Source organism: Excalfactoria chinensis, chromosome 16 (assembly GCF_039878825.1).
Source record: "Excalfactoria chinensis isolate bCotChi1 chromosome 16, bCotChi1.hap2, whole genome shotgun sequence".
Classification (NCBI taxonomy): Eukaryota; Metazoa; Chordata; class Aves; order Galliformes; family Phasianidae; genus Excalfactoria; species Excalfactoria chinensis.
In genome coordinates, this window is record NC_092840.1 from 8,696,052 (window position 1) to 8,720,563 (window position 24,512).

General features: G+C 38.3%; 2 protein-coding genes across 6 annotated transcripts in view; one reads left to right on the plus strand and one right to left on the minus strand.

Moving 5' to 3' along the window:
* TMEM132D (transmembrane protein 132D) overlaps nt 1-24,512 on the minus strand; it is a 192,759-nt gene that overhangs the window by 150,784 nt on the left and 17,463 nt on the right. The window contains exon 1 of one of the 2 annotated variants that reach the window (XM_072350880.1): nt 23,053-23,723. The exons of the other annotated variant lie outside the window; for it this stretch is intronic. Coding sequence (XP_072206981.1) covers nt 23,053-23,131 — 79 coding nt within the window. The 5' untranslated portion in view covers nt 23,132-23,723. Of the gene's footprint in view, nt 1-23,052; nt 23,724-24,512 lie in introns of those variants that run through there. 2 annotated transcript variants of the gene reach the window in all.
* The window catches only part of PIWIL1 (piwi like RNA-mediated gene silencing 1), a 147,852-nt gene continuing 147,461 nt past the window's right edge, over nt 24,122-24,512 (plus strand). For all 4 annotated transcript variants that reach the window (XM_072350885.1, XM_072350884.1, XM_072350888.1 and 1 more), the window contains exon 1: nt 24,122-24,427. The gene's annotated coding sequence lies outside the window, so the exon portion shown is untranslated. The remainder of the gene's footprint in view (nt 24,428-24,512) is intronic.

Consider the following 24,512-nt stretch of genomic DNA (forward strand, 5'->3'; position numbering starts at 1 on the left):
TGTAATTTACAGAAACACAAGAAGAATAACTGAAGGTAGAACTGGTAGGTGCTGACAGAGAGAACTCAAGAAACAACAGATTGGAGATTTGTTTTTCTCTATTGAAGTTAATAAAGGCACACCAAAAGGAGATATTCACATTCTGTCCTTATCCTACAGGGCCTGAAGTGCAATAATAAGCACATAGAGAAAACATTTAAAAACATTTACAAGCACATATCCTCAGTGAGGCAAGAGAAAACCTCAGCTTCAGGTAGGAAGTAATTAAACCCGAAAGCTCACCTAGCTTCCCAACTTCACACACAGAAGCACCCTTACAACAGTAGATTCAGTCTTCAAACTGATCAGCTGCAGTATGCTTTAATGATCTACTAAGTAAAGAAGCACCTGAACATGGGTAAATGCCATCCTGGGTGGAGATACTGTCTCTGACTGCTTGAAACAGGACAAATTACTCTGGTAGCTATGTAGAGTGCTCTGCAAGTTTGAGTCCCTGTCACAGATTCTGCTGTTGCTAGCACTCCGCCACAGATACCAAGGCTAATTAACTAAGAAAGCAAAGCTGAAGCGTACATCAAGGTGCACAGGTAGATAAATACACCTTCCACGTGCTGAAAAAATTCAAGAGATGAAAAGGATAAAGCCCACCATAAGCCAGCATGCAGTGGCAATCTGTCAAAGGTGCTCTGACTTCATTATCACCTCCAAAGTACAGTTCTCCCATTGTGCTTCAGCCACGAATGTAGCACAGGAAGATTTTAAGGCAGATAAAATATACCATTTTTTTTTTTATTTTTGGCAAAGATCCATAGATCTGAACCATCTTTTATGTTGTATTTGGTTTCACTGATCCTTTCGGATTTAAACATACGAATATTCTGATGGTGATGGCTTAGTAAAAAAAGAGAGTAAGGTTCCGTATCTACTTATTCAATTTTTTTTGGATTTCAATTAAAAAGTACAAGTCTACAAAAGTTGAACTTAATAGGAATTCAGTTTATGGCAGTTTACGTCAATATCTTTGCTGGGTCTGAGATGCCATTTTGATTTTACGTTACCAAATAATTTCAAGATGATCAAATGAAACCATTTTATGCATCTGCATGTGATTTTGACACATGCAGTAAATAGATACAGTGTGATCCAAGTCTCCACACAGCCAATTAAAAAGGCTTCCAAAAGGCTTCATCATTTTCAGATCAGTTTCTTTGTCTAGGTTTCATTCCATGATACAAGCCAAGACAACAACTGATTGCCACAGGACTACTCTGTATACTCAGCTCTTCACAACAAAGCTCCATGATGCCAGAGTTTGGCATCAGTAAGAAACATTTAGTTGTGCTGATCCAGGAACATGAGTCAAAACCGATAACTGTTATGACAGGTAAGCTCTGGGGTCTGTTGGGATTGCATGTGAAATAAAAGCTTTGTTTCTGCTGCACCTTACTGCCAGAACTCTCATTTTATACCAGAAAAATATTCAGATATTGGGATTCCAGTAATTGAGAGACTTAGAAATATGTCAGCTTTGCCAGCACACATACTAAACTAAAATAAATACCGTCAGTGGAAAGATTTTGATTTTACCAAGTTCTATTCCTGAATTTGCCAAACAGAATACAATTGGCTTTACTCAGGTCTCCCGTTTTATACAAGTTTGATGCTTGTACAACCTGGCAGCTTTTTAGCTCAATCATATAAATGTCTTAATACCCTGCATTGATCTGGAATCAACACAGTTGCCAACACATGGATAAAAAGCATCTGGAGAATTTGTCAGTTGTTATTTCAAGCTGTTTATTATTCCTTGAGGACTCATATGAACACTCAGAACTATCATGCCTGCATTAATACTGCTCTCCTACACCTCTGGGTACAGTAACACTCTGCATTAAAGATGCTTTATAAAATTGTTTGTGAGTTGATATTGCAGTGGGATTACTTTGTATGGTCTACAGCTTTGCACTAAATAAATACTGGAAAACTGCATGTTGTGAAATAGGCAGTTTGAGGAACTCAGTCTGGCCTTTGGACCACAATTAAGAACAAAAATAAAGCATCGATATGTACCGAGTTATATTTTAAATCTCGGATTTGGCAGACTTGTGATTAACAAAAACATGAGGAGCATTAGTAATGCTGTGCTTACAAGCTAATGCTGAAAGCAAAGGTCCACAGGCTTAGTGAAGGAGCATTTAAGCAAGCTTCCTTGTTGCTCATACAGAGGCAGAGATATCCATGATACATTTTTTGCTGCTTCATTTCCTTTTGAGTGACTCTCTGGTAGTTATTTACAAAACATTACCTATCATTTTAAGTAATTGATTTTATGAAGAATTTGCCTCTTTTGTCTTGGACGTCAATTTTCAGTGGTGAGTAACTGAAGCTGTAAAAGTAAAACATCATTTCACATTCCAAACCCTGAATCTTTCAAAGGGTTTTAATGTTGAGGTTATGATTTTTTTTAATTATTTTAACTTATAACCCATTATTATGATTGCTTATTAGTTTCTCTATCCATCCTAGCTTCATATTACTTTATATATACATGAATCCACAAGCTAAGTAGACACTATCCAGGTGTCTATCTAGCCTATTATTAATCATACAAAAAGGGAAATTAAACTAATTTGCCAGACATTATTAAAATGTCCAGGTCACTTCATCGCCTACCAAAGAAAGCACATACAACATGCTATGTGGTTTTTAATATTCGGTAAGTATAAAATTACAGCTTCAGGTTGTTTTGGAAAACATCATAGTCCCAAGCCTCTGGAAAGTCAGTTTGCCAATAAAATTGTTGGAAAACTGAATATTAAGGAGCACGTCCAACATTTCCTCTATGCCTTATCTGACTCAGGCTCACTAGCAAGTAAACACCGTGCTTTAAGCTAAGAGATGGATTAAAGAATGCAAAGATGATCTGGTATGGCAGTGTTCTTTGGCCTTATGATAATACCTCACATTAAAGAATTTTTAAAGAATTTTCTGCACCAGTTAGCTCTTTGAAACAACCAAGCATTAGATCCAGCCTTAAGTTCTGGAGACAAAAGAGGGGCTTTTTATAAACCAAGTGTAAAATGCATCAGTTCCCGGGGCTTATACCAGATCCACATCTAGTACAAAGGGTCAAATCTTACTTGACTTTTATGACACAGACCGTTCCTTATTTCCAAAAGGAAAGTCTTCTCTGATCATCAATCCAATTGCCCTGGAGGTAAGCCTAGATGATTGAAAAGTTTTCTGAGAATATATATATGAAAAAGTGATTTTACATTAAGTTTCAATCACTTGCTATGGATTTCTTTCCTCCCCCCCACCTGTTTCTAAACAGGTTTCTAATTCTCATTCTCTGCTGGATATTATTGGTAATTACTTGTAATATTCATCATGTCTATGTCTTTGGATTTCAGAATTCTAGTTAAGAGTCCACAGCAAGATACAACCAAATTAGCTTCATCTGTCTGCAGGAGCTACAATAGACAAAGCTGTAAAACATCAGCAGTTTTAACATCAGTGCAACTAAGACATTAGGACACCACGCATAGAGTGTGCTCCAGAAATGCAGAATAAAAAGATGCATCAGGAAAGTGAAAAATATGCTCATAAATAAAAAGAAACTCTCCATATGCCTTTCAATAAAAGAATATATTTTCACAGTTATCTATAGCATTTAAAGAGGTAGAGTTACAACCAGCCCTGTTTAGTAAGAATATAGATTTGTAGTGAGGCTTATTTCATAGTATCTATGTGTTTGAACAACGCTCATTGAAAGAGACTGGGTAAGTTACGCTAATGCTTTAGATTAAATAAGAAGAAAGCAAAGCAGGCACTGGAGTACCTTTTCACTCTTAAAAACCACTTCTCCAACTGCACCTTGCTATGGAGAAAGATGAGCTTTTCAGACAAAAGTCCTTAAAAGCAAAATAAGTTCATAGCAGAAACGCTGTACTGCTCTCTAATCAGTCATCCATTAGCTCGAGCTCAGCAACCCTTCTCCCAAGAGGAAAAAAATAAGAGCTAGAGTTAAAAGAAAAATCCAGTTTAATCATTCTTTCATAATCTGGGAAAAAAATATGTGCCAAGAGAATAAGTTGTGTTTGTTTGTTATGACAAAATTTGGGAGAAACATGCTTTTGCAGAGTTATAACGCCTTAAAAATACTGCATAAAATGAATTAATGAGCCTGATTATGACAGCTGATATTCAGCGAATGAAGTGTCTGAACAATTGCATTTTGGTTTAAGCTTGTTTGGGGTTTTTTTTTGGAAACAGGTAGAAAAACTCATGGACGAAAGGAAGGAGATTTCTACATTCATGCAAGATCTACTTGAAAAATGGCAAGTCTTGATTCTTCCATAGCTTACTTGAGTGTTCTACATCTCATTCCTACCTGCGTTAAACACATAAGAACGATATAAATGCAGAAAAATATGTAATTCAGGGTATCCACAGAACAAAAGATATTAGAGTCCAGACCCCAGCATAGCACCAGGTATTTTGTTGACAGTAACAGCAGTAGGATACCCTACAGAAACTGACAAAGTCTATCAGGTCACCCTGGGAAGGAAATAAATACTTGGAGTAGATACACACACTGTTTGCAATTTCAAGTTTGTAGTTACCTTTCACAGCACTTCTTGTCTGCACAGCCAGAAATGAAGTCAATAACTAAACAGTATAGCACGCTATTTTCTTATAACACTCCTTATTTGAGGATGCTGATGGCATTATAATAAATATTGTTGTCTAAATCAACTTGCAGAAAAATAAACAAGGAGCTAAACTGCCAGCAGAGACTTCCATTGACCTTGAACACTTTCTACAACCCAAAACAGAAAGTTGCAAAGAAAACAACTGTGGCTCTAATGTTTAAGCCTGTAAGTAAGGACTGAAGAGTCAATACATCTCATAGGAGAAAAAAGACTGAGGCTATAGCTGTCTCACAAAGTATGAATTGCAATAACTTACACAGAAATATTAAGGATTTCTTTTTATTTGCCTTCATATATAAGCCTTAAAGAGTCAAATATGCTCAGCTTCTTCCACAACCACAGAAGTTTAAAGTTGGTTTTTTTTTAATTTAATAAATGAAAGTGTGGTTCATAGCTAAATCCTTAACTTCTGAGAAGTATCAAATACCACGAGATGGCCAATTCTGTGGCAGCAGAATATAACCATACTTTTAATCATGCCTATCAGTACCACTGCACAGCACTTTCCAGTAGGATATTCACAATAGCCTTTGGTAAAATGGGAAGAAACGCTGTGTTCATGCATGAATGATCACAGCTGTTAGAAGGGATTTTCTGTTTAAGAGCAAAACATGCATGATATACAGATGGACAGACAGCCTGTAGAGGGAAAAGACCTGGATCTGTTTTGCAGATTCCACAATAATATTGTACAAGAGAGAAAACATACTTTCAGAGCAAGCACTCCTCCTCAGATGGCCTCTGAGGAAGAAGAATCTGGAGAACAATCTTGAAGCTCCTAGTCTGAAGCTAACAAAGAATCAAAGGCAAGTTTCTTCACATTTGCATACATGTATGTAGAAACAGAAAACATCTCTATTAAAAATAAAACAAGCAGAAGTGCTTGTTACACTCCCTACATGATTTAAAAGTAATCTTCATGAAGATGTGTGCCATGTATTTGTTTATATTAATGTTAATAACTTGCAAACTAATGATAAATGTATGATAATTTATTCTAAGTGAAATGAAGTGTACCCTAAAGGTAGACAGTAAATGAAAGCTTCTGCTTACACGGGTTCAGAGCATGTGCCTTACAACCACATCTCTTTGATGCAGAGGAAACACTGCACAAGTGATGTGTAAAAGCAGAGCACAACAGAAGAAAAAGTAGCACAGGGGTATGTATAATGCTCTGCAAGCCATAATATTATATATATATTGATATTCTGATATATTGATATAGATATTCTTGAAGAGGCATTGGTAATACATGGCTCCTTGTGCACTTTCTGTTGTATGAAAAGGGAATACGGCTTAGCAAAGGCTGATACACCATTAAGTTTGAATGTTTTGTACATTTGTGATTGAAGAGAAAAAGGTAACCAGAATATTCCCTTCATTCACAGTAAAATTCCAAGACTCACCTAAGAAAATCCTTCCCATATTGCTGCCTTAGAAGATAAGGAAGAGTGAATCCATAACTATCTATATATATAGTTATATATATATATATAGTTATATAACTATAACTGACTTCACTACTTGCTTGGATCAAGGCCTTATCCTCACAAAGCTGTCCTGCTCGCACTGAAGTCAGAACTTCAATGGAAACAGGAACAAATCTGTACAGCTACTCGTTTCCAGAACAGTGGGCAGAGCCTGTTTTCTTCTGCCCTGCCATTTGTCTCCGCCAGACTAAATGGAGGAAATTTATATCTAAATGAGAAAGATAATCAGCTACCATTATTCAGAGGTTTGTATCACCAACTCATAGATTTACTCCTGCCATTTGGCAAGGCTGTACTGCAGGCTCAGCAGGAGAGTGCGATTTTAATAACCAAAACAAAATTCTTAGCAAATAATCATCTCCTCACTTTGCGTAATTAATTCCTTGACTGCTACAGAAGGATACCAAAAGAGTGAAAATACACTCACAGGCTACAGTGATTATGCTAATCTAGTAAAGATAAAAGATGCGTTGTGTATTAATCAAAGTCCTGAACTTAAGTTCTCATTGTTCTTCAACTCAGTGATCGATAACAGCACTGACTTACCACAAGTACAGGAAGACTGCCAGAGTTTTACAGTTCCCTTATGCAAGCAAATGAAATACAACTAATGAAAGGATCCTCAAATAAGTTTAAGGAGTATTTTAGAGAAAAATCACTGTCAGAAGGTACAAAGCAGACAGCCTAACTGGTAGGAAGGTAGAATTTCCATCTTTGCGGAGGCCCCGCTGTGTCTGTTCTCTCCCAGCTGTCTTTCAGTCTGAAAGATACATGATTACTTTATCTTCATCCTGCTTGTCACACAAATGGATCACACCATAACATAGACAGGAAGGATTTACGATACTCCACAGCTTGCTATGTAGGTTAATAGCTGATTTCGACTCCCACTGTATGTATGACTCCCATTAGCACTAATAACTCATAAGACATAGACAAATGCATTCCCAAAATCTGAATGAGTTATCTTCAAAAGCTTCTTTTGTTAACAGTAAATCTGTATGTATTTTTCCCTAGCACAGTGCATAAAGATCAATAATAGTTATATTCTAACCAGCAGGAAATAATAAGACTTACGCAGCCAGTCTTGCAAATATAGCCATTAACAAACTAATTAAGAGAGCCATTAATAAATCCATCTGAATTGATTTCAGCATTTCCAAAGAATAAGAAAAAAACTCATCCAAAAGAAGAATAATCTTTGAGCATTATGTTTGTTTGCAGGGCAGATAAGTGAGCAGTAGAAAAACAGTTGTGGCCAATATATTTGCTTTCTTTCCCATTTGTCAACACAATATTCTTTAACTATTACAGAACAGAATAAAAAAAGTAACAAAAGCCACTTCAAGCTTGCTTCCTCTTCTATTGGCATGAGTAAAAACAATGAAATTGATTGACTATTCCTGCAAATAATAACACCTAGTTTCAACAGGATCTCCAGGATCAAGAGCCAGATTCAGAATTGGTCTAAATTGACATCAAATGTCATCAGTTAACTCTAATGGTGAAAAATGATCTTGCTAAATCTCAAGAAATTTGGTGTTGTATTACGCTTTCATTCCTAAGAGCTATTCAAGAATCAAATTCTTCCTCAAGAATAAGCACTCAATCCAGAATTAATTGAGTTCATTGCTCTACTATCATCAGAGGAAATTTTAGAGGTATCCTTTGAAAATGTCTCAAGAATACATTCAGGTTATAATTACATAAGAATGCATTTAGTCAAAGAAGTTTCCATTCTTAGGACAAGTTACTGTAACAGAAATCTTCAATTTCCTGAGAACAACAGAGCTTAAGTTTTCGTAAGCAGAAATTCTCTTACTGTCATTGGAGAATGTTAATTTTCTTGTTACAAGCTACCTGTATTTTAAACTGTTTTCTGGTTCAGTTATTTCATAAGTGGGCACTTCCACTGAAATATATTTTTTAACATCCACTTTTTATTTTAACAAGAAATAAATATTAAAGATTTTCTCTCCAAATAAGGAATTCCTGTTCTGTTTCTTGATACGTTGGAGAGATGAGAACATAAAACAGGTAATTCAAACATGAACTTTTAAGGTCATTTTTAGGGTCAAATACAGATGCCAGCTTTTGAGGAATAGATTCAGAAAATGCTTAGCATATCAGGAAATGGAACCAGGGGAAAGCACATGTAGCAAATGTACGTGCTGTGAAGGCAAAAGTGATCCTAATTAAAGTTTCTCCTGTTAAAATCAAGGGAATAAATTCTGTTTCCTGTTAAGGCAAAGTAAACCCATAGTAATTCCATGGAAACTGCTCCACCTTCACACAAAGGTGAGATGTAGCTGAATTTAGTAGGGGTTCTTTGAAAATCAGATGAAAACTACATTCCACACTTCCTACCTTCACACACACAGCATCCCATTTTATAAAAGGTTGTCCTGTTTTCATCAGCAGAGTATGAGGACATGGGCTCACATACAATTCAGATATTGTTAATAGGACTTCAGAAGTGCCTGGTTCATTAAATGCATGCAAAATGCCCTCGTGCACTCAAAGAATGAAAGCAGGCTGTGGCACAAACTGGAATATTAAACATAGAGAGCATTCAAGTTTTGGATTTAGGCAAATCAAAAGCATTGGAGCACTTCTTTTTAAGGATTCCTTCCTTTCTCCCCTATTACTTCATAGTCTGAATCATAGATGCTAAAGAATTTGTCTTCTACCCATATGTACGTCTGTAAATTCATAGCAAATTCAGAATATTTTGTCTCGAGACAAGCAAAACATGCACAGAATGGTCTCATGCAACCTGCAAATGAGAAAGTCAAGTAAAATTTACAGTTCAGAGGGGCAGAACTCCAAAAGCTTTGAGAAAGGCTAATTTAATACATCTGTCGTATACAATTGCACAGTCAACTGTAATCCAAAACATCCATTTATTTTTTTTTTCCTCTCCAAACATAAAAAAGGCAATTGCCCAGGCTCAGAATTAAGCATCTGTTTCACAAAACAAAGATATTAACCTCCAAGGTTTTTATGAACCAATAAAATTTGATCATTCAGCACTGCTCCGTAACAGTTGCTTTCTCCATTACACAAATTGCTACAGCTGATTCCTGAACATAAACCACTACCACACTTGGATATTTAAAGGTAGTGGGTGGGCTATTATTAACAAAGGGTTGCAGATGTTCCTTTTACTAGTACAATATATTTATCTTAAAATGTTTTGCTTCTGTTTCTGTTAATGAATACCTGGATTAATCTAACTTTTTAGACATGAAAGTTTTAATATTATAGTGAAGAGAAAAAAAACCAAAAACATATGAATAGCCATACGTTTTGGAAAACATGCAAATGTTTCCATCTTAAGATCAAGACATTTAAACAGTATGACACTTATTTCATTGTTAGAATTCTTCAAAACTCCTTCTACATCCGAATCAGTCAAGAATAAAACATGAAGCACTCCAAACTTCCATTCTTTCAAGCAAACCTTCAAATTTTTTGAAAAATTAGCCATTCAATCCATACTTAATGGATTTCAACCAGGCTCTTCAGCAAGAAATAAAAAGGTAAATTTCCTAAGAGTAAGACAAATTCTGACCCATGAGCTGCCATGCTAATCCAAAGCAATTGACCTACATCTGGAGCACGAGCCAGTCTACCGAGGCTGTGCCAGTTTTCATACCTGAGTTCTTTTAGCCTCTCTGTGCATAAAATTTCTTCATGAAGTAGCTTGAAATCACCTGATCAAAAGCACTATACTAAAGTAAGGCATAGTTCTGCTTGATTGTAAGTTTTTGGAACTAAAGTTTGTAGTACTAATATTGGCATAACCCAAGAATAGTGTCTCTTTCTCTGCATTACAGCAAAAAGAAGCATCATTAGTATTATGGAAAAAAAGCTCCAGCTGGGTGACTCTAGACTCTGTGGGCATCTTCTGACACAGCCGACAAGCAGTTATCCAGAGAGAGCAGCACAGGAAATCCTGAGAAAAATCAACATTTCCTTCTGAACATTTCACCCTCAAAAGTATTTGATCCCAATATGAACTGCTCTCATCAAGTAAAAAAAAAAAGGACTCCAGAAAGTCTGTGTGCTTTAATAGGAACATTCCCCAGTCTGTCTAAGGAAAGTTATCAAAAAGTTATAAATCCAGCATAATTCCCTTGAGTTGAAAAAATAAGTCTACCAAAACAGTTACAGACATAGTGCATGTTTTAAAGGCTGTATAGAAAGCCAATGGGTGAGAAGTACCTCTCTTCCCTCCACAGTACTATCTAATTAAATTGAATACCTTTTTATTTCATTCAGTGCAGAGAATTTCTGAAATCCCACTTTAATCAAACCTGAGTCCTTACTGCTCCTCTGAGGCCCCATTTTCTTCAAAGCTATAAACTTCAGCCAAGGTTGTGTTAATTTTGCTCCTTTTTTTTTTCCTGAATTAATAATCAAATTCTAATAGCATTATACTACCTCACAGATTCTTTTTTAATACACTTAATATACATTTTTTTAAATATTCTGCTTTGTGCTAAAACCTATTAGATGTGTTACCAAAGAAAAGATGATATGTGGAATAGGTGGGCACTCTGATGATGGTGCAGGAGCTGTCAGATACTAGAAATAATGGTTTCATGCAATGATCTATTGTATTCAACCACGAGGAAGTGTTCAAGAATTCATTAGGTATGAATATGGTTATTAGCATTTAGCTCTCAACACCAGATGACAGCATTACATCCCCATATGTCTTCAGTTCAGAAAAACAAAACCAGAAACCTATCAAAACTGCACCCAACAGCATTAATATGCCACATTAATATAATGGAGACACTATGAACGTGTTATGTTACATTCCAAAAACAGCTAAATGAACCTCTACCAACATTTTTTTTTTCTTCCTGCTCCTTCAAAAGAAATAAAAATAAGCAAACAGGAGGTCTATGGCACATCAACTATGGGGTTATGTAGATAAGCAGCCCCTCAGGAAAAATTGCCTTTGAACAATATGCCCATATGGGAACTCACAGGAGAAACTACTGAATTATTCTAGTGTCTTATTCATGTCTCGGTAGCCAGCACCTCTGAAATGGTATGCAATCAGCACACCCACCTGCAACTTCTAAGCATATGAGAAAATAGCAGGTCTGTGGGTATCTAAGAGGGAAAAAAAAATAATCTGAAAACTGCAAGTTTGGTCAGCTTTGAAACAAATCTGACTTCACGGTATGCTCTAAATTATAAGAAATTAATGTAAGAAAGCAAAATGAGGAAATACAAGCACTATTTTCTTTCTGGGAACATCAATTTGTGGGAAGAAGAAATCCAAAAAGGAAGTGGATATTGTGATATTAACCAGCCCTGAATCAATGTAGCAAGAATTTAACTTTAGGAAGCAGATATAGATTTTACTGTGCATGCAATATGTGTAAAACCTTTGTTTGGGAATGAGAACAAACTACCTAGCATGGTATCGGTAGTTTGTTTAACCCTAGTAAAGGAAAAGGTTGTTCACTTTTGTGATCAATGAAAGCTCTAAGGGCAATGAAATCAATGGGATGGTACTTGGAAAAGACACAAGTACTTGCAGATTTTCAGTCCCTTTGTGCTGCTCCATAGAAGCTAAAAAAAAAAGGAGAGGACTGATTCAGCATAGATACTGCTCCCTACCCTCCCAGGCCACTGACTGGTCATTTATTCTAATCACTTATTGCCATCTTGTTCTTCCTAATATTCCAGTCCCTCTGCAGACAGGACGTACACTATAGTTCTCTGGTATTTTTCCCATAATCTTACCTGGTATTTGTATTGCTTTAAGAACTTCACAGGGATATAGTGTACTATTTTAAGTATATATGAAACTGCTAAGATTACAGGAAAATTTTTGGTAAGGAGAAGTGAGAAGACTTGATAGCAAAAACACTGGCTGTGGTAGAAAGCTTCTGTTGTCAGTTCAAGCCTTTAGGCAAAATTCAGTCTTGGCTCTAATATCTAAAGAAGGGATGAGTGTAAAACCAATTCAGGATGGCTTTAAAACAACCCTAATTTCTGTAATTTGAACAGTAGGTGTTTGGAGAGATTGAAGAATTTAAGGTATTAGCGATTGCATTGATAGTGACTTGGAATTTCAAGACATATTTTAATATGACGGCAGAAGATAACCATGAATAGAGAAACAAAATCTGAATAAAAACAAAGGCATGTTGCCATTTATGAAAACAATAATACAATATCAAATGATTGCACCTTCCATAGACTGGCAACCCAGTGTACTATTCACTTTCTGTCTCCTATCTTGAGGCATTAGAAATTTATGTGATAAAATGGTATATAAATCTCAAACAGCTCATTGCATTTCTTAAAGATCAACTTGAAGAGATGAATAAATATTTAAAAAAATTTAAAAAAGCAGAGTCTAAACTTCTTTTCTAGGTTTAAATCAAAGTACTGTTTAAATAGAACTGTTAAGTATGAGATCACTCTCTTCCTTAAGTGAAGCCAACTGAAGCAGAAATTTAAAAGATCACTTTATTAAATTTTGGTGCAATATTAATAGTTCCTAATATTGTATCAGCATCCTTAAAGTCCAGCCAAGATTCTGTCCACTGAGCTGGGAACTGTAGTAAAATTGTCAGATGATTCAGAACCCAGATTTTCTATTGCTCTGCTCCCTGGATTGGTGTGGGAGGGTTCGCAGCATTCAGCATTCACCACCTCCCACTGTGACATTTCTGGATGGACTTTCTTGAAAGCACACATCAAAATGCTGAGACTAACTCAGCATCTCACTACTCACTTTGGTGCCTAAATTAAAATTAAAACGCTTCTGCAAATCTAGCTTTCATCCACAGAATGAAGAAATAATCTCTAAATAGATGCATCTGTACAATATTGTTATCTTAAGAGAACAGACAACCAATGAGAGAAAAGTTTGTGCCTCAATAATTCAATAATTATTACGTTCTTCCATGTTTTACCTTTATTACAAGGGAATAAATGATATTTTAGTTGAAATTAAAGAAAAAAAAAAAAAAGGCTACCATAGGCTGGAACTGGAAAGCAAAATGCCTTGAGCAGTTCTTTCGAGGACTTTACAAAGTCTGACAATTGCAATCTATATCTATTGGGTATCTTTCTGCCCATTGAGATTACTATTAGCCAGTAAACTTGCCCTTTCAATTCACTCAAAGCTGCTACTTCAATCTATTCCATCTGTGCTCTCTGAACCTTTCATTTCCAATAGGCTCAGACCAATTCTGAGCAAGTGAGGAAGCTGACAAGCTTTACCTCTCTCTCACATCCTTAAGGCTACAAGCTGACATCTTAAAAAGAATTTAGAAATAAATATAACAATACTGCTTTCACACAACAAAAATATTTACTTGAATCCCATCAAAGACTAATTAGGTATTGGTCCATGGCTCAAATAGCCATTTAACCCCATGCTGGTTTAACCACTCAGCTGTAATAAAATAAAACACCTTTGTGAGCTTACAGATTTTGACCCAAAACGCTTCAAGAATCAAGATGGACATCATTTTCAAAAATTACAACTCTGATGCAGATTAGTCAGCCCTTATAATAGTCTTTGCATCTCTCCACACACAAACCATAGCAGTAGTACTGATGACAGATTTACAATTCCCAGATGGCATTTGTCTACTAGTCTGTACATTCTGGCAGTGGAAGAGAAAACAGGGGTCGGAAACAGGAAGCCCACACAAGATATGATGAGCCATTAAGACTAACCAATTTAGTCACAGCTCCAGTTCATAAGGAAAGAAAAAAAAACAAGAAGTGACTAAGAGATGGGAACTGCCTGAATGATAGGCAGATGTGGGAAATCTCGTACAATAGTAGTCTGTAAAGCTCAATACAGAACAGAAAGCCAAAGAGAAATTGCTAGGCTGGCCCAGGTCCATGATTATGAAAAGGGGATGCTCAGCTTTTTGGAAACACTTGAAACAGCAGCCATTGGCGGTAAGTGAAAGTGACCACAGCTACATGACTGGGGCTAGGAATTAAAGTCCAAATTTCTTCCCAGAAACACCCATGTGATCTTCAGCATCATACTGCAGTCTCTATCAGTGCTGCAGAATTTTGGCTGGATGAAAAATATTAAGATGGCTTCAAAACCTTTCAGCTCGCTCACCGAAACATCCAGCATATAGCTAAGCAGTATCTATTTCAGTTTGGAGTGTTATAGCTGAATCCCAAGGCACTGAGATCAGCAACCACATTTCCTCTTTAAATCTGGACCTTGACTCCAAAAGATCTATTGTTTCTATATCTTCACAGCATTTAGCACAGTTTTAGTTGCAGTATAAAATACTACATCATTATCACTTTCTCTTAAGTTGCAGGGTACCTGTAATACCACATAATGCAGGACCCACTTTCTTTTTTCTTACCAACACCGGGGCAGAAGGCAAGGTCTGTTTGCAAGAGCTGTGCAATCTGTTTCAACTGAGAAGTAAACAAAAACCACATCGATATCACCTTTTGCCAGCAGGTCAAGGAAGGACACCAAAGGTGTTTGCAAAGTGTAAGAGCTTGTGTTATGCAAAGGAAGGTATGTTAAAAAAAAAAAAAAAAAAAAAAAAAAAAAAAACACAATTATGGAACATTTTAGTTTGAAACTAAACATTAAAATTCCCATTGTCCTCCACTAGAGATGTTTCTAAATTTCATAAGAATCGCCTCAAAAACAGCTCTGACCCTCAGACATTTTGTGCAGACTGGACTGTGCCTCCTTGATTCAAAATGCTTTAATTAACATTGAGATAAATTTTATTATTTATTAGGATAGCCATTCGTATTGTTTTAATAAAATCAAATCAAATGTTATTTGCCCATGGGCTATGGTATAGATATGTAAGGAACATCAGTCTACCTGGGACTGTTCTGGTGATGGACATTGTCCATCCATATATTGTCTACCTGAAGCAAGTCATAGAGCCAAGAAGCAGATACTCTGATAAAGAATAAAATAATAATAAAATCTGAAGACAGTAAAGAGTGATGACCTTCAAAAACATCAAAGTTGTGCTTATTCTTTACTCCTTATTAAATGACTGTTTGGAACTGTTGTCAGTTTCCTAAATAAATAAATACATATTCCACAGGTAAATGTCTTTTCCAATGCAAAGTTTCACAGCTAATAATTTATGACTGCCATGAAGTTCTTCCTTTGTTGTTTTTAGTTTCCCCTCTCTGGGATACAGGCATTGCACATCTCACAGCCTATTGAAAAGTTCAAAACATAATATCACAGAAGACTGTTTTTATTGGTCTTGGCATAAGTTATTCTCTAGTACACAGGCAGCTAGAAACAGAAGTTCATATCTTGTATTAACTCCCTATACCAGCAGTACAGAATAAGGCATAGAAAAGAAACGCATGCTTCAGATGATAACTTTCATTTCCTTTTTTTTTTTGTTTTCCATTAACATGCTCTTATTCTCTATTCTAACAAAACTCAGAGTTCTTACAGTGACCAGGGCAATCAGAATGCTATGTTCCAATTTGTAACTCAGCCATTAGTAATTAATCACTTCTAGCATGGTAAAATGTACATCTCATCTGTGAAGAGGGGCAGGTTCTACATAAACAGCAAGTTAACAGTTCCTTCTCTAAAGAACCTGCATTCAGAGTAGACAAAGGAGAAGATAAAGGGAACTGAAGTAATTTTCCAAAGGTTACAGAAAGCCAGCAGGTACCCTGACACCTAAATCACCATAGCAAACCACTGCATTGCTCAGCTTTCATAAAAGAAGAGCATGCCAATGAGGTGTAATTATTGCATTTCTGTAAATGCACAGAAATATCTGACCTCCCCCCCCACCCCCCCAAAAAAGGTGTGGGGGAGGGGAGGAGGAGCAAGAAATAATGCTTAATAAGATTGTTAAAAACAACAACAAACCAACCTGGCACCATCAGTCATTCTCCTATTTTAACACTCATCAAGAGGAGATATTTCTGATTCCAGAATATCCAGTGGCACGTAATCATCATTTTTCTTACAGAAGCCAATGTTCATGGATAGATTTTCTAAAGAGATTTTGTTTATTTTTTCAGAACAAGGGAGCATGCTGTCAGGGCTGTAGTACAGCCTGGCTCAGTGGAAACCCATTAAAACCACTTTAGTGGGCAGATGGTGTCAAAGAGTCAGAAGTATATAACAGAATCCTACTGTGCACAAGTGTTCAGTATGCAAGAAATCATCTCTTATCAGACAAGTGCTGTAGGGGACACAGTCAACCACAAAGGAGAGAGCATAGCACAGCTGAAGTCACGATCCCTGTACAACTGTTTGCCCAGTGGTATGGACAAGGGTATGGAATAAAAGAACCTTAACTGATAAACCCGCAGTAAACAAACAGATGATCTATGGAAATCAGTGTATCAGTCTTAAAAAAGCAATACCCTGCTTTTGTTAGTCACTAACCAGGGATACCACACAGCTCACAAAGACAGATTTTGAGAAGCATGCATTTATCTTGGAAAAGCACTCTTGCCACTAGAATCTAGATGACATGGCCCAGTCAGTCATAAATCAGATGTGCACTAACATGCTTACTAGATTAGGAGATACCTCCTTTGCAAATGCTCCTTTTCCATCCTCTTAACTAAATGTGGTAATAAACTTACAGAACATACATGCACCTCTGCCCTCCACTGGGAAGAACCAGGATTGCTCTGTTCTGCCCTAAGTCTCCTACTGTTAATTGTATCAAGACATCCTTTGCGAGCTCAAGGGGATACATGCTTATGGACTCAAGCAAACTCCTGTAAAGATACAATCCACTGAAACAACATCAAGATTTCTTTCAAGTCAATTCTAAGTAACCTTAAATATGGATCTAGAAGGGCCCATGAGAAAGAACTGACTGCAGAAGGAAGGGAAATGCCCTACGTTTTGCAAAGTTTAAGAAGTATGGCATTGGCTTAAGTAGAGCCACTGCCAACCATTTCTACATGGACTGTACAAGAACCAACAATGAGCACATCCTGCTGAGCATCTTTCATGTAGGCAATCTATCATCTGCAATACAGAAAACTACCTCCAGAAATCTTTCTGGAAATCTAAATTTAAATTAAAAAAAAAAAAAATCAAGTCAAGAAGTGTGAAAGCTAACATTCATCCTCAGAGAATACAGTAGGAGCCTCTTAGGAAGTTAATTGACCCTGCAGCACAGATGTCATAAGCAACTCGAGCAGACTACTCCTACCTTGCTTCACTGAGCCACTACTCATTGCTGATTTTAGCAAACCTGTGCTGGAGTAGATTAGAAACATTCATATTATCAACTGCCGTGTCCAAAGTATTAAGGTAATAACAAACAGTTCAGAGAAACATACTTTAAATTATTATGGTTAGCCTCACTACAGTGGTTTTTCATCAAACCTTTTCAGGACAAGAACAAACTAACATTTCTGAAAGAAATATGGACCATCTTGCACTGTGCTGTCACAAATGTTTTAGCTTACAACCAAAGAGAAATCAGGATGTACTCTGAATGCATCCTTTCTACGTTTATTTTCTCCGCGTTCTTTTCTAGCTTGCACGCATGAGATGTCTGGCACTGGTTTCACAACACTGCTCAGATGTTCCATGAATCACTACTGGTGTGTGGGCCACGTCTGAACAACACTGCACCAGAAAACCATCTACACTCTGAATTAAAGCTTACTAGAGGCAATGAAAACATATACTGATTTAAATATGCTCTGGTTCACACCCACTGTGGACCTACAGATGGGCCCGAATATATTATACCATAGACCTGGAAGTTATGTCATCCTCTTGTGTAAGCTGCACTACTAAATTGGAAAAATGGAGGCTTGCCCAAACACCACACAGGCTGTACACTTTGGAGTATGAAGGCTTTCAATCCATTAGCTTTGCAGGACCAGACTAGCACCTTACCATAGAACCAAGCCTATCTGATAGAAGAAATCAATTGCCTTTCTAGAGTAAATTTTCTCCCCACACAGGAGGCCAAAGAAGCCCAACATACTCAAATATGAACCCTAATCCACTCATAATAATCAGCATTATCTAAACATCTCTGAAGTATTTAAAATCCACTTCACTTTCAATTGCCATTAATATTGCAGCAGGCAACATTAAGGAGATTGGTGAAAATCGAGTATTTTAATGTAACACTTCATAAACCAAACCTGCAATGAATCTCAGTTACCTCTCGAAGCTTTTCTGCAACCAATCTGTCTGGAGTCAGGTCTGTGCATCCTCAGACCAGTGATAGACTGCCACTAAATGTGGCATCCACAACAACCTCAGGAGGTTGATTTAATGTGAATGCAGCATGAGAAGTCAAGTTATCTTTTGATTCTTTTATTAAATAAAACTCATCCTTATTGAATAAAGCTGCTTTTATTAACATCCAAAACATTGGTTGGTGTCACAAAGCCTGCCAGTCCCAGGGAAATAATAATAGAAAAGACACAAGTAAAAAATGAGAACATTACAGGGAAATATTAGAAGACAAATCACATTAAGCCAGTATTGCAGCTGACAAATAAAACATGGGTCTAGCTGTAGATTTTTTTTTAGCTTAGTCTGAAATTATTATTTTTCTAAAAGAAACCAGAACTGGGTTTCTCCCAGAAGTACACTGGCAAGAAACAGAAAGCAAAGTGTAACTCAGTTTCCCCTTCCCTCATGTAATATCTCAAAAGACAGTGAGTTCAGTGCAGCTGAAGCAAAGTACAAGAACTTTGCTTTTAATGGAAACAGCTTGAACCTCCAGCTAGAAAGATTTCTTCTATCTCTTGTATTTTCAAGTTAACCTGTTTTGATTTCTGTGTATAGACAGGGCCTAAGAGAAATACACTTACTGACCATACTGGTACTTTATGATCACCTAAGTAGCAGCCATCTGAAATCAGCATGCAGTGTGTTTTCTATACATACCAATTGCACAGTGAGAGCAGCAGGTGCCTGGGAGGAGTCTGCCCACAAGTATTGTCAGCTCAGTTACCCTGAGAAAAACCACACGTCCCTCATCATCATCATCAAAATCTGTCAACATGAATTGAAATTCAATTCCAAGCTCCCATCTAGACACCGTAGGGGGGTTGGGGAAGAGAAATATATCTTAAATCAAATATAATAACCTTCAATTTTAATCTCATGTACAATTCTGTTTTCCATCCCTATGCTATCAGCGTTCCAGAGCAATGATACAAAGTAAGCAGTGCCGAAAGACAAGTTGTAGCAATCCTCAGCTTCTCATTTTCCATGTTTCTATTTATACTGGGTTCACAGCGCACTTCAATGTCAGTTCAGTCTGCAGACAAATATCGTCAAAAATGGCCCACAGCATTCTGAAGATGGAACACACCCAAGGAGCTCAGCTGCCTCGTTCTTTGTGCAGCACTGCTCCCACCAAAGCCAGTGGATGTATGAGGGAAACTAAAAGGAAGGAGTGTGGCTTCCTGTACAGCTATAGTTCACAAGGATGCAGCCTACTGAAGTCATAATTGAAATATTCCAGCATATTCAACATATTCTGCTATTAGGTATCATCATATAAAAAAAAAAAAAAAAAAAAAAAAAAAAAAAAAAAAAAAAGAGTAAAACAGCAAAGAGGAAATTTGGCCATAACAAGACAAAAACATTCTGTAATATAAGAACCCATGGGTTCAAGAGGTTTCAACGGATACTACAAAATGCCAGACTAAATGTTTAAGGGCTTGGTTTCTTGTAGATTCCCTCCCCTCCCCCCAGCCTTCCCATAACAGGTGATGGGCATCACTGCAAACAGAACATCCACAGCCTGTACAGAGCACTCTTCAGGGCATCAAGGTAATCATATGCCCAACACATTTGCCAAACCAAAAAAAAAAAATAAAAAAAATGAGAACAGCATCTATGTGGCCTGAGATCTCACTGGAAAGAGACCTGCAGGACAGTTTCAGCCCAGGATGACAAAGAACATGGAAAGCTCATCAGAACACAGGCAGTAAGTTACTTATAGTATTCTTGTATTTGCTGCTCTCAACTTAGATCTGAAATTTGTAATGATATTTTGACTATATGTATTCATAATGTAAAAGGTTTCTTAGTCTTAAGTCTCAAAATATACATCCTATATATATATTTAAGGAGATTTAAGTACATAATCGATTTGTACCAAGCATGAAATTTGGTGTTTACAGTACTGCAGTTTTTGTTCTAGCTCAGCAAAGCTAATGAGAGGTTTTTCCCTTTAGCAAGGGAACAAAATGCCTACATTAACTAACCTATTTCTATTAGTGTGAGTTCCCACATTAGCTGGGCTTGGCTACATTTTAAATGAAGGTTTTTGGGGACTCCATTTCACAGGTGACACCAAATAGCAACAAGCCCAGCTGCCTGAGAGCAAGCAACAGCTCCCTTAGGCTGGTTCAAAACTCTCCTAGTCAATGGCAAGGATGCAAAATGTACCTATCCCTAATTGCAACTACATAGCCTTACAACCTCTCTGTCCCCCTCTCTCCATAGATATATATGCATACAGGCACATTTATATTTTAAGGCTGAAAAACTTATTAAAAAACATGGATTATATCATTGGTGACAAGTTGTTCTGATGAGAACATAAAGCTCTTTATAGAAAACAACATTTCACTTCTCAGGCTGGAGCTATTTTCTTCGTATACAAGATAAAAGCGAAGCAAAACTGCAATAGAATTCTCAAGTCTTCAACATTATTACCTGAAACTGTGCAGTGAGAAGGTGTGTTGCCATGGTTCTGAGTAATCAGCAACAGACCTGTGCACAATAGACAGCTGATTGCTGTTGTAGGTTAGAAGATTCTGTATCTCTTTAGGAAAACTTTATCATGTCATAAATTAGAGTTTTCCTACTAGGAACAGAAAAGCATCAAAGAAACATGCCCTGTAGCAGTAAAAAGTAAGCCCTGCTGTTTATTCTTAATCTTTTTCAAGGGGGCAAGGGGAGAATCAACCTCATGCATTGTCTGTTTCATACTGTAAATCTCTAGAACACTCTGGTCTTTTCACAGTGTACTAAAGCAGAGAAGTGCAGATAGAGTCTATGTCCATGCTAAGTAACAGACAATTACATTAAAGATAGAAGATATCTGTATTACTGAAGAACAGAAAGTCCCAGCAGTCATATAGCAGCATGTAGATATCCAAAGTGCAAAATAAATAACAGAAAATACCAGTAATTCTAATGGGATCTTGTCTATCCAGTTTCAAGAAATACCAGATTTAATGAGACTTCATAATATGCAGAAAAAAAAAAAAAATCTCACCCATCAGTTTCTACAGCCCTTTCTTTCTACTTAAGAGACCTCCTTTCCAAGCTCAGTTTTCTGTCTGTTTATCTTTCAAAGGGGATGTAAGTAACACTTAAGGACAAATTAGTATCTGAGTGTTATAGCTGCTGGGATGGCAATCAAGAAAGCACTGAACTCCATAGGGCTACAATGCCACTCATACTCAGATTTCAGTAAGCTGCCATCACAATCAAACACTGTTATTGCACTGTTAAAGCTGCAAATCGGAACACATTCACACACACAAAAATAAGATAAAAAAAAGTTCACATTGTTACTGCATTCTTATCCTGTCCAAAGTACTCATATTGCTTATAATGAAGTACATGATTTACGGTCTAGCTGGGTAATCAAAAGCTTCATGCGTGCCAAGTGAAAGCAGTAATATTTTCAGAAGTCTCAGAGTTCCAACTCCTGCTGCTAATGCATTTCCAATCACAACTTTGAAACTGTACTTATGTAGGCACTGCAGTTAAGTAACACTGGAGAAGACTTACAGTTTTGTTCCTGTCTTTCTCAACCTGTTCTAAAGGAGAAAAGGTTCTATTTATTTATTTAATAGGGAACCACCCCAGAAATAGACAGCTGTGTATTCTGCCTTCTGTCAATTAAGTTCAGTTTCGGATAAAAAGTGATTAGTAAAAATAACTCAATCAAAAAGGAAAGTGTTGACATCTTTTAGCACTATTTTATTCGATCAGTGATCTGTCTCTGAGCAGTACTCCTTATCAGTATGTTTGCAAACTCGCAGATTAAATTCATATGCTATTATTCCTCACTGAAGACTGAGCACATGGGAGCTTTCAATTTTGTTTTCCTGCCAGAATATAGCTGTTAATGTACAATGCCTTCTCAGTAGAAACATACGCTTGAGGAGTGCTCATCTAAATTAACTATTGCAGAAATGCATTCACCTTTTGGCTGAGGCCATCACTGAAAAGTTCAAAAGAGTCTTTAAAGGCACACACAAATAAGTGCATTGTCTACGTGCTGGTTTTCTTTACTGTAAACACACTTGAGGGCAACAAGATACCACTGAGTCTTCCAAAGTCATGCTGTCAGGACATTCCAACTCTATTCAGCATGCAGAATACCTGATGCCTGCTTCAGGCTCATATCACAGCTTTTAAACACTTTAACAAACACGTATTTCTCCGGTTCAGTAAAAACACTGCCAAGTCTGAGACGTGGGATTTTTGATTTGATAAGAGCAGAGCAGCTGAATCCAGCAGCCCATACCCCAAAGATTTCAAACTTCAACAAAACCCTTCACAATCCATAACTGAGTTATCAGCTCATGTGATCACCAGCATCTACAGGATCAAAAATTCACCCTGCAGGTAACAAGTGTCCCAATAAAAGGGTACAGTAAAAAAGAACCATCTTGCCACTTAGATTTCCCATCAAGATATCTCTGTTTTTTCACCAACACTTGACTTGTCCCAAAACCTCCAGTCATGAATCGTCAGCGTCAACATTCAAGGCATCACAGAGAGAGGGGACATATAGAAAATAAACAAGAAACAAGATACAATAAGACAGACAGAAGAGGCGGAGCCTTACCTTTGGAAAAAAGAGCTGCCAGGCTCAAGAGGAGAGGTGATAACAGATGCCCCATATTGCTAATCCCAGAAGTGCACATCCTAAGGGTTTGTGGGAAGTTAGGGCTCAGTTTCACACACTTCCCAGTCAAAATAACAACCAGTCCGCTGGAGAGGCTGCATTTTCAGAAAAGGTCATCTTGAGCACAAGAAGCATTTCCTTTGGAGAGAGGACTGACTCCTTTACCTCGAACCCTCCCCTAGCCTCCCTCCTAGCTTCAAGACAAATGACGCTGTGAAAGTAAAACCCGCTCGTTCCAACGGAGAAATAGGAACCGTTCAGCTCGCAGCCCGAGCCCCGGCGACAGGCACAGCCCGGAGCGGTGCAGCTGCACGAAAGTTTACCTCTGGCTGCTGCTGATCAGCCCAGAGATCATCCGAACACGGAGGCAGGTTTGCTGTTGCTGTTCGCTCGTTTGTTTGGTTTTGCTTTTGCTTTTTTTTTTTTTTTCCTCCCCCTCTCCTGAAGTTCTCAGTTTCCTCATAGACTTCTCTGACTTTCTGCACGAGACAGAGGGGACGAACGCGAATCCCCGCCGAAAGCCATGGCCGCAGACCGCTCAATGCGCTCGGGGCCGGCGGGCACAGCGGCCGGCGGGGAGCTGCCGCCCAAGCGGATGCAGCGCGGCTGGAGCCCGGCCCGTGCCGCCCGCCCCGGCCCTCCCGCCCACCCGCCTCCGCCGACCCCGGCCCATCCTATGCGAGCAGCGCTTGCTATTGACAGTGGCAGAGATTTAAGTCGGGAGACGCCGCGAAAATAGCACCCCCAAAAAAAAAGAGACAAGGAAAACAAATAGATAAATAAAGCCCACCAGCCCAAGCCCCGCCTCGCACCGGGCAGCCCAGCAGCCCCAATCCGCGGGCAGCGGGGCGCGGAGGGGGGCGGAACGGGGCGGAGCGGGGCCGCCTGGCCCGGCCCCGGTCCCCGGGGAGCGGAGAGCCGCCGCCGCCCCCTGCCCAGGGGCCGGGGCTTCACCCGCCCGGGAGCGGAGCGGCGGCAGCCCAGCGCCGTGCAGGGCAGAGCCGCAGGAAGCAGCCCCCGAGCCGGGCGCCTGGTATCGCTGCGCTGCTGCCGGCACCCAAACGGCCCCGCGGCTGGAGCCGGCCGAACACACCGCTTTGGCAATGTGTGCTGCCGCACGTGGTTGGGTTTGGAGCTCCTCTCGCGTTTTGAGCTCTCCTTCGTCTACTGAATTTGTCGTGAGCAGAACGAAACGCGCAGACAGAATGGGAAAATAACGTGAAGACTCCGTAGTAAAGTGTGCAATACCTACTGCGAGAACAGCAGAAACAACGCATACAGTTCATCTAAATAGTATTCACAGAAGGACACGGAGGTAAGTAACTGCTCTGAGGTTTCCCTTTGCAGGAGACATGAGTGCTAGAACAGTTCCACTAAGCCAAACCTTTAGCTGAGCCTAA